The following is a 10,978-nucleotide window of genomic DNA, read 5'->3' on the forward strand; positions in this document are numbered from 1 at the left end:
CATAGAGGGGGGAAAAATAGAGAAAGGTAAAGAGGCTGACAGAAAAATGAAAGGAAGGAAACATTGATGAGAAGCCTCTCAGTCGATCAGCCTTTTTGGGGCTGAATGAATGAGCCTGAGAGTCGTATATAGAGGTTGTTATCAGTCTAATCATCATCATCATCATCGTCGTCATCATCAGGATAATAAGAGTAATTCATGGACAGGATGGAGACTACCGCAGGATAAAATGTCAGATGGGAAAGAAGGCCATTATCGGAGCCGCACTGCAGAGAGACAGAACCTACTTACTGAAACAGAGGGAGCGAGAGGGGAAAAGGAGAAACAATTTGTGGATGGGGGGGGGGGGGGGGGGGGGGGGGGGGTCAATAGAGAGGAAGGAAAGTAGGAAAGGATGGTAGGCCGGGGGACGGAGGAGGCAGAAATAGAACAAAGAAAGGGGATGGTATGAAAGAGGTAGAGGAAAGGCGGAGGTAGGGATGAACAGAAAAGGAAGAGGAGAGGGAGGAGAGGGAGACGTAGATAGAGACAGAACAGTAGAGGAGGAGGAGAGGGGGATGTAGATAGAGACAGAACAGTAGAGGAGGAGGAGAGGGGGATGTAGATAGAGACAGAACAGTAGAGGAGGAGGAGAGGGGGATGTAGATAGAGACAGAACAGTAGAGGAGGAGGAGAGGGGGATGTAGATAGAGACAGAACAGTAGAGGAGGAGGAGAGGGGGATGTAGATAGAGACAGAACAGTAGAGGAGGAGGAGAGGGGGATGTAGATAGAGACAGAACAGTAGAGGAGGAGGAGAGGGGGATGTAGATAGAGACAGAACAGTAGAGGAGGAGGAGAGGGGGATGTAGATAGAGACAGAACAGTAGAGGAGGAGGAGAGGGGGATGTAGATAGAGACAGAACAGTAGAGGGGGAGGAGAGGGGGATGTAGATAGAGACAGAACAGTAGAGGAGGAGGAGAGGGGGATGTAGATAGAGACAGAACAGTAGAGGAGGAGGAGAGGGGGATGTAGATAGAGACAGAACAGTAGAGGAGGAGGAGAGGGGGATGTAGATAGAGACAGAACAGTAGAGGAGGAGGAGAGGGGGATGTAGATAGAGACAGAACAGTAGAGGAGGAGGAGAGGGGGATGTAGATAGAGACAGAACAGTAGAGGAGGAGGAGAGGGGGATGTAGATAGAGACAGAACAGTAGAGGAGGAGGAGAGGGGGATGTAGATAGAGACAGAACAGTAGAGGAGGAGGAGAGGGGGATGTAGATAGAGACAGAACAGTAGAGGAGGAGGAGGTAGCAGCAGGTCTTCAGCTGACTCACAGCAGGGAAGGTCATGTTGATGAGGTTGAAGCGACTCTGCAGGCGACCAGAGATGTGGGTCCTCCCTCCACCAGGGGGCCCCATTGATGCCAACAGAAACATGTCCTACTCTCACACACGCACACACACACACACACACACACAGCAGGGGAAAGTAATTGAATTCAACTTTGTAGCACAAACACAAACACACACTGAGACATTTTACTGAAATAGAAACGCCTTGAGCCGTAGAATAAGAGAGAGGACGTGAGGAGGGAGGTAACAGACAATTAGTCTTGATAATGGCTTATGGGGCCACACACACACACATTCCCCTTCCTCTACCTGTAGAGTAAGCCCTCTCCTCTCACCTTGACACACTTGAGGGTCTGTTTCTGGCGGTCGTACCAGAAGCCGTAGTCGATCCAGAGGCGCAGGAGTTCCAGGGGGGGCTGGGAGCCAAAGTTGTCGAGCGCCGGCATGTTCAGGTCGTCCAGGAAGGTCAGCATGCGCTTCCCCCCCACCGGCACGTACACACCCTTGGTCCTCTTCTCCACGCGGCTCTCGATGATGGCCTGCACGTTGTTGGAGGTGGTCTGGAGAAGGGGGTGGTGGGGGGCGGGGCGGGTAGGAAAGTAAAGTTCCGGAGGTGTGTGCGCAGCACAAACAGGTGTGTGTGTGTGTGTTGGTGTCTAAAATGGAGTCAGAGAAAGTGAAAGACAAATTGAAAGCTGCAGAGAGAGAAAGTAGGTGAGAGAGGGAAAGAACGGGGGGGGGGGGGGGGCGAGGGATATGCCGGAGAAAAAATAGAATGTGGAGGAATTGGGCTAAGGAAACGAGGAGAATGAACTACAGAAAGAGAGGAGTTAGACAGAGGAGTCACGAGAGAGAGAGAGAGAGAGAGAGAGAGAAGACAGATAGCCAGACAGAGAGGGGAAAGTTTGCCATGCAGAGCTGGGGACAGAGATGGAGAGATGAGTTGGAGGAGAGCTAGATAGATGGAGTGGAGGGGTGCGGGGAGAAAAATGGTGCAAGCCCATTGGCTAGGCCGGGCCTGTAATGGAGACGAATGTGGACGAGGTCCGGCCTTGATGGATGATTACTGCGACACAGGTGATCAGGGCTTTCATCATCCCTGATGACCGTAATGGCTGCTCATCAGAGGCTGCTGAGGTGACTCAGCTAATTGCGGCGTCGTGGAGTGCATGGCTGCTGCTGCTGATGATGATGGTGGTGATGATGGTGGTGGTGATGATGGTGATGGTGGTGATGATGGTGGTGGTGATGATGATGGTGGTGATGATGGTGGTGGTGATGATGATGGTTGTGGTGGTGATGATGGTGGTGGTGATGATGATGGTTGTGGTGGTGATGATGATGGTGGTGGTGATGATGATGGTGGTGGTGGTGATGGTTGTGGTGGTGATGATGATGGTGGTGGTGGTGATGATGGTGGTGGTGATGATGATGATGATGGTGGTGGTGGTGGTGATGATGATGATGGTGGTGGTGGTGGTGATGGTGGTGGTGGTGATGATGGTGGTGGTGATGATGGTGATAATGATGGTGGTGGTGGTGGTGATGATGGTGGTGATGATGATGATGATGGTGGTGGTGGTGATGATGATGGTGGTGGTGATGATGGTGGTAGTGGTGGTGGTGATGATGGTGGTGATGATGATGGTGGTGGTGGTGGTGATGATGGTGATAATGATGGTGGTGGTGGTGATGATGGTGATGATGGTGGTGGGTGGTCAGTGTGTGGATGCAGTCCCAGCAGACTGAGGCCACAGAGAGCTGCACCTCAACACCTTTGGACGCTGGACTGGAGTAGTGGGACTGGAGGCTGGCCTCACAGACTGAAGCTGCTGCAGAGTCTATGTCTACTGAATAAGTGTGTAAGTGTCTGTGTCAGCAGCTTGGGGCTAGCTCGTTCATTATACATGATGTTTCCCTATCAAAGCCAGGGTCCTCTTTCCAACGCTCCCAAACTTGTAATGCATGTCAGAGGATGACTGGTCCTTGTCCCCCCACCTTCCCCTCCAGCTGGGCGGGGTCTGGGTCTCACCTGCGAGGACATGTTGACGGTGAGCGTGGTCCACTGGGAGGGCTCCAGGGCCTGCAGGACGCTCTGAGCCACCGAGGTCTTCCCCGTCCCCACCGGGCCCGTCAGCAGCACCGGGTAGCAGCCCGTCACCAGCGCACGCACCAGGAAGTTGTAGCGCACCGTGTCCACCGTGGGCACCATGATCTTGTAGAAGGGAGCGCTGGGGAGAGGGAGGGGAAGGGGTGGGGAGAGGGGGGAAGGGGTGGTGGAGAGAGGGGAAGGGGTGGTGGAGAGAGGGGAAGGGGTGGTGAAGAGAGGGGAAGGGGTGGTGAAGAGAGGGAGGGGCGTGGAGGGGAGAGGGAGAGGTGGAGAGAGCGGGGGTCGTGGAGAGAGGGGGGAAGGTAGAGGTTGGTTAAGAGGATTCGGGAGGTAAGGGAGAAAGGGAATAGTCAGGGTTGTAATTAACAGAGGGTGTTTGGGGAGCGATGGGGGGGGAGAGGAAATTGAAGAGAGTGAGCAACAGATGAGGAGTGAGAGGATGAAGAAGGAATGAAGAGAGAGCGGGGTGTGGGCGGAGAGGTGAATGGGTATGAATGGGAGTGTGAATGTGAAAGGTGAGGGGTGGGATGATGAAATGATGGGATTGAGAGAGAGATTGAGGGGATCGATTAAAAAAGAGCGGGAAGGAGAGAGATAAAAAGGGCATTATGAATCGAGGACACCATTTAATGATGCTTAAAAACATTCACACTCTCTGACACTAAATCACACCTGAACTCTCTCTCTCTCTCACACACACACACACACACACACACACACACACACACACACACACACAGTCAGTGATAGAGTGTGAGCTGCAGTGTCTCATTGCGGGCCAGTAAATCAGCCAACAGGCGTCTGGCTCAGAGCTGAGGCCAAGGAGCCCAGGTACCACACACACACACACACACACACCCACTTACTTGGCGGCGTAGCGCCAGCCCTTGGGCAGTTTGTCCTCAAAGGAAGTCCATGTCTTGTTCTTAGAATCCACATAGTATTCATAGATGGTGTCCTAGAAACAGAGATTACAAACAAGAGTTTGGTGTTTATGAAAATGAGTAGAAGAGAAAGGTAATGTGTGTGTGGTGTGTGTGTGTGGGTGTGTCTGTGTGTGTTAAAGCGATGAGACGGATGATGCTATTATAAACACATGAATCAGTGGAGATAATGAAGTCTCAATAGGATAGAGCATTCAGAGTTATTACTGTGTGTGTGTGTGTGTTGGCACGTGTGTGTGTGTGTGTGAGAGAGACCTTGTTAGGGAAGGTGCCCTCCATCTCCCTGAGGAAGTTGTCCATCTTCTTGCGGCCATCCTCATCCACAGAGGAGCACACCGACCAGACGAGGCTGAAGATGAACCACAACTCAACCATGCGACCATAGTTGTCAGAGTCACCGGGGTTGACCTGGGAAGGGAGGGGGGAGGGGTGAGGAGGAGGGGGGAGAAGGTAGGAAGAGGAGGGGGGAGAAGGTAGGAGGAGGAGGGGGGAGGAGGAGGGGGGAGAAGGTAGGAAGAGGAGGGGGGAGAAGGTAGGAGGAGGAGGAGGTAGGAGGAGGAGGTAGGAGGAGGAGGGGGGAGAAGGTAGGAGGAGGAGGGGGAGAAGGTAGGAGGAGGAGGTAGGAGGAGGAGGGGGGAGAAGGAGGAGGCGAGAAACAGATGGGGAGAACAGAAACAGGAGAGACGGAGGATAAGAAAAGAGAGAGAATTTTATCACAACTCACAAAGAGAGAACGAGAAACAAAGGGAGAGATGGAGAGAGGGGGGGGAAAGGTAGAGAAAGAGATGGAGAGAGAGAGGGGGGTTTTTAAGAACCTCTTTGTAGTGCCATTCCACAGTGCACTCGCTGCACTGCTGCTCTGCGTCAACGGAATCAAAGAGGGACGACAACACAGGGAAACAAAACAGCAAATAACAAAACACAGCCCGCTTCCAACCTCACTATCAACTTAGCTCGACTTAGCTTCACAAGGCAAAGTTCCACCACCACCACTCATCTAAAGTTCTCCTCGCACAGTAGCGACAGAAACACAGAGCGATAGGCACACACACAGTCAGGTTAGTTCATGTCAAGGGTATCAAAGCCTCGCTATAGTTAGGTTGTGTTTCGGTACATCAACAAGCCTCTAAAGCTAGACCCCTCATGTCTAAGGATTAAAGCAGACGGGGATAAAGAAACTATATCCGGGCCGGTTGCCAGGGTGGTTGCTGTGGTACTGACCCCGTTGGCGGGTGTGGCCAGAGAGTCGTAGAGGCGACAGAGGGAGGAGATTCCGTTGAGCTCGGTGATTTGGACCAGCTCCTTGCAGCTGCTCCTCCTGAACGCCACCGTCTTCTCTACGTACTTGTCAAACAGACGCTGCAGGTGCTCTACCTCCCCCTGGACAGAGAGAGACAGAGAGAGAGAGACAGAGACAGAGAAACAGACAGAGAGACATAGACACAGAGAGAGACAGAGAAACAGACAGAGAGACAGATAGACAAAGAGAGAGAGAGAGAGACAGAGAAACAGAGAAACAGAGAGACAGATAGACAAAGAGAGAGAGAGAGAGACAGAGAAACAGACAGAGACAGAGAGATAGATAGACAAAGAGAGAGAGAAGCAGGGGTGGAAAGAGATGTAAGGAGGAACGGGAAGGTAAATGTAAAAATAAACCCAGTGAGAGATGGAAAGGAAAGGTTGAGTGAGAATGAAGAATGGAGAAATAAAGTGAATGTAGTGAGAGAATGGAGAGGAGAGGAGAGTGACGTCAGGACAGACAGGATGATGCATTATCATGGGAGCTCATAGACAGAGGTGCGCACAGTGTCTGGCTGATTGGAACAGAACATTCTGGGTCTGTGGTACCTTATTGCGTCTGTCCAGCCAGGACTGGACGAAGGGCTTCCAGCCCAGGTCAGAGTAGTCGTTGTATACCATCCCACAACGAGACACTGTGGCTGGGGACGCCACTGCCAGGTCCTCCACCTCAAACAGCAGGGACACCTGGAGACACACACAGACAGACAGACAGACAGACAGACAGACAGACACACACACACACAGACACACACACACACACACAGACACACACACAGACAGACACACACACACACACACAGACAGACAGAGACACACACATACACAGACAGACAGAGACAGACACACACACAGACAGACAGACAGACAGACAGACAGACACACACAGACACACACAGTCTAGGTAATCTAGCCGAGGTAATCATTGAGGCACCACTAAGGTGTGACATTCCTCAAATGGATGTAGTTGCCATTATGCAGCCATTATGAATGATATATCCATAGAACTTTATTCATCCCAGGAGAAAGAATGTAAATGTGAAAATGACTGAATGTAAGTGCACTGTTAAACCAGCATTGGAAAGGAAAAACTGTGAGAGGAATGTGAAAAAGTCTTAGGCACATAATAAAAATGTACAAAAATAAAGCAGAAATAAAGCAGAAATGCTTTAAGAAATAATTAAATGAAAAAACTCTCACAACATGACAAAATTCTCACAACATGACACTTACACCCAAAAAATATTCAAAAATTATAAAGAAATTACGGATATTTATGCCAATATTCAAGTAATACAATCCTGGGTGCCTAACCCTTTTGCACAGTACTGCATATACAGTATACGAGATAAGCATGTTAGTAACAGAAAGGCAGGTTGTAACATGAGCCCAGAGCTCCCCAGGGCTGTGCTGTGTGCTGTTACCTGCTCTGGCATAGAGACCCTCTCCCCAGGGCTGTGCTGTGTGCTGTTACCTGCTCTGGCATAGAGACCCTCTCCCCAGGGCTGTGCTGTGTGCTGTTACCTGCTCTGGCATAGAGATCCTCTCCCCAGGGCTGTGCTGTGTGCTGTTACCTGCTCTGGCATAGAGACCCTCTTCCCAGGGCTGTGCTGTGTGCTGTTACCTGCTCTGGCATAGAGACCCTCTCCCCAGGGCTGTGCTGTGTGCTGTTACCTGCTCTGGCATAGAGACCCTCTCCCCAGGGCTGTGCTGTGTGCTGTTACCTGCTCTGGCATAGAGATCCTCTCCCCAGGGCTGTGCTGTGTGCTGTTACCTGCTCTGGCATAGAGATCCTCTCCCCAGGGCTGTGCTGTGTGCTGTTACCTGCTCTGGCATAGAGACCCTCTCCCCAGGGCTGTGCTGTGTGCTGTTACCTGCTCTGGCATAGAGATCCTCTCCCCAGGGCTGTGCTGTGTGCTGTTACCTGCTCTGGCATAGAGATCCTCTCCCCAGGGCTGTGCTGTGTGCTGTTACCTGCTCTGGCATAGAGACCCTCTTCCCAGGGCTGTGCTGTGTGCTGTTACCTGCTCTGGCATAGAGATCCTCTCCCCAGGGCTGTGCTGTGTGCTGTTACCTGCTCTGGCATAGAGATCCTCTCCCCGTTGATCAGCGTCAGCACTTTGTTGTCGTCCATCACTGAGTTCATGCTCTCGATCCACAGCGTGTCCACGGGCCCGTCGAACACGATCCACTTCTCATCCGGCTTCTCGTCTGGGCTCCCCGCCCCGGGGTGGAGGAGGAGAGGGAGGTAGAGAGGGAGGAGGAGAGGGAGGAGGAGAGGGAGGAGGAGAGGGTTAGGTGTGGTACATGGGGGGGTTGAGAGGACACACAGACACGTGTAGATTCCTCTCACTCAGAGATGGACATCCACCAGCATGCACACACACACACACAGAATCACAGGACCGGTACAGCAATATGAGTTCTGTCCCCTCGTCTCCCTCTTATCTCATGTCATGCCCCGACCCCCAGCACCCACCCATCTGAGTCAGCACACGCCCAGAGAGAGGAGCCTTCACTATGGTACAGGTGAGAGAGGAGCCTTCACTATGGTACAGGTGAGAGAGAGACCTTCACTATGGTACAGGTGAGAGAGAGACCTTCACTATGGTACAGGTGAGAGAGAGACCTTCACTATGGTACAGGTGAGAGAGACAGAGAGGCACACAGGCTAAACGGCAAACCATCAATCCTGTCGCACAGCAAAATAAACTGTCACATGTCCTTTGGGCTGATCCTCTTCCAGCACAGAGAGATGGAGGGAGAGAGATGGAGGGAGAGAGAGATGGAGAGAGAGAGGGAGGGAGAGAGAAATGGAGAGAGAGAGAGATGGAGAGGGAGAGAGATGATAAACAAATGGAGCAGAGCCAGGGAGAGCAGCGGTGACACACATACTGGGCTGACGAGCTGCTCCCTGTGCATCCGACTGATCTGGAGGAAAGAAATCCACACAGGAGGGGAGCGGAGGAGGAGGAAGAGGGAGAGGAAGAAGGGATGAAATCAAGAAAGAGGAGGCCTCGGAACCAGGACCGCCGTGGGGACAGGGATTTGCCCTGGAAGAGAGAAGTGGAGGGAAAGCGAGCGAGCGAGGGACAGAGGAGGACGAAAATGAAGAACACACAGAGACACTTGGCGGGTGATTGAGCGATTGATTGGCGGTTGTTGTCACAGCAACAGCAATCGGAGCTGTCTCATCTCCTGACAGAGTACACACAGCACACTGCATGCGTCTGGGGAAGGGGAGGGGTGTGTTTGTGTGAGCGAAAAAACCTGTGCAGGCCTCTCTCATGATGGCAGCCAGTATTCCATCCTTCCACTCGCTGTAGCCCTGGTCGAAGCCGCCGTACAGCTCTGCCATAGACAGAGCCTTGGGGCTGATGGGATACTCCTGTTGACAGGGAGGAGGGGGTGGGGGACACCCACGAGTGAACAAAAGGCAGGGATTTGAACCGGCGACCCTCCCCGCGAGCGGACACAAAGCATCAGAGGAGAGAGAAACTGCCAGAAGGTCAACAGGTGGCGCTCAGTTTGGTGGTTTACAAGGACGGGCTTGAACACATCAGGAGCAGGACTGGCAGACAAAGCCTGGCACACTGGCCGTGAGAGGGAGGAGAGAGAGGGCCGAGAGAGGGCCGAGAGAGGGCAAGGAGAGAAAAAAGAGGGGGCCGAGAGAGGGCAGAAAAGGGCACTGGCAGACAGCTGGGGGACACAAGGGATCATGGAAAGGCCACAGAGGCTGAGAGAGGAGAGCCAACAGGGAACAAAGGGCACTGTGGATGGAGAGAGTGGAGGGATGGAGAGAGTGGAGGGAGGGAGAGAGTGAAGGGAGGGAGAGAGTGAAGGGAGGGAGAGAGTGAAGGGAGGGAGAGAGTGGAGGGAGGGAGAGAGTGGAGGGAGGGAGAGAGTGGAGGGAGAGAGTGAGTGAAAGGATGGAGAGAGTGAAGGGAGGGAGAGAGTGAAGGGAGGGAGAGAGTGGAGGGAGAGAGTGAGTGAAAGGATGGAGAGAGTGAAGGGAGGGAGAGAGTGGAGGGGTGGAGAGAGTGAAGGGAGGGAGAGAGTGAAGGGAGGGAGAGAGTGAAGGGAGGGAGAGAGTGGAGGGAGGGAGAGAGTGGAGGGAGGGAGAGAGTGGAGGGAGGGAGAGAGTGGAGGGAGGGAGAGAGTGGAGGGAGGGAGAGAGTGGAGGGAGGGAGAGATAGGAGGGAGGGAGAGAGTGGAGGGAGGGAGAGAGTGGAGGGAGGGAGAGAGTGAAGGGAGGGAGAGAGTGGAGGGAGGGAGAGAGTGAAGGGAGGGAGAGACAGAAAGAGCGGAGGGATGCGAAGATGTTACGGGAAATGAAACGTCGAGAGTTGAGATGGCGACACGGACTGACACAAGGGGACGCAGGAACAAAGAAAGGATCTTGTGATGTTGCTGGTGAGATGAGGGGCTGAAGGGGAGGTAGTGCCACTGACGTCTGGGGGAAGGAAAGTATGAGCCATTAAAACACAGCACAGGGAGAGAGACAGAGAGAGAGAGGGTAGCACAGGGAGAGAGACAGAGAGGGAGAGAGAGGGTAGCACAGGGAGAGAGACAGAGAGGGAGAGAGGGGGTAGCACAGGGAGAGAGACAGAGAGGAAGAGAGAGGGTGGCACAGGGAGAGAGACAGAGAGGGAGAGAGAGGGTGGCACAGGGAGAGAGACAGAGAGGGAGAGAGAGGGTGGCACAGGGAGAGAGACAGAGAGGGAGAGAGAGGGTGGCACAGGGAGAGAGACAGAGAGGGAGAGAGAGGGTGGCACAGGGAGAGAGACAGAGAGGGAGAGAGAGGGTGGCACAGGGAGAGAGACAGAGAGGGAGAGAGAGGGTGGCACAGGGAGAGAGACAGAGAGGGAGAGAGAGGGGGAAAGAGAGAGAGAAAGGAAAGAGGGAAAATAGAGATTGCAGTTTGGCCTGCTCCAGTTTTCACAGCATGACAGTGTGGGGCTACAGGGGCAGAGGAGTGTGTTTGGCACTAGGAGCGTGCATGCGCACACTCTCACACAAATATGACATTTAATCCAATCACAACGCCAAGATTCAACCAGTGACAAAAACGGTGACAGAGACCAATCTGACAGTGTTCTGACAGGTTGGTAGCTGGACTGTATAAACTCAGAGGGGATCTCAGCCAATCAGCGTCCTCGTCCAGGGGATAGAATAAGAGCACAAAGGCGGGAACAATACTAATCACACATGAAGCCCGGGCAAACAAACAAGCACTCCTTTCCTCATAGGAGCGAGTGTGCGGTACAGTATGCATGAGTGTGTGTACACGT

General features: G+C 53.0%; 1 protein-coding gene across 2 annotated transcripts in view; it reads right to left on the bottom strand.

Moving 5' to 3' along the window:
• The window catches only part of dnah2 (dynein, axonemal, heavy chain 2), a 117,739-nt gene that overhangs the window by 36,453 nt on the left and 70,308 nt on the right, over nucleotides 1-10,978 (bottom strand). For both annotated transcript variants that reach the window (XM_084691874.1, XM_084691875.1), the window contains exons 43-50: nucleotides 7,762-7,898; nucleotides 6,237-6,374; nucleotides 5,610-5,768; nucleotides 4,644-4,796; nucleotides 4,311-4,402; nucleotides 3,367-3,565; nucleotides 1,670-1,894; nucleotides 1,317-1,421 (exon numbers count right to left, since the gene is read on the bottom strand). In XM_084691874.1, the coding sequence (XP_084548000.1) occupies nucleotides 1,317-1,421; nucleotides 1,670-1,894; nucleotides 3,367-3,565; nucleotides 4,311-4,402; nucleotides 4,644-4,796; nucleotides 5,610-5,768; nucleotides 6,237-6,374; nucleotides 7,762-7,898 (1,208 nt within the window). The remainder of the gene's footprint in view (nucleotides 1-1,316; nucleotides 1,422-1,669; nucleotides 1,895-3,366; nucleotides 3,566-4,310; nucleotides 4,403-4,643; nucleotides 4,797-5,609; nucleotides 5,769-6,236; nucleotides 6,375-7,761; nucleotides 7,899-10,978) is intronic.

Source organism: Hypomesus nipponensis, chromosome 25 (assembly GCF_054491055.1).
Source record: "Hypomesus nipponensis isolate SF chromosome 25, ASM5449105v1, whole genome shotgun sequence".
Lineage (NCBI taxonomy): Eukaryota > Metazoa > Chordata > Actinopteri > Osmeriformes > Osmeridae > Hypomesus > Hypomesus nipponensis.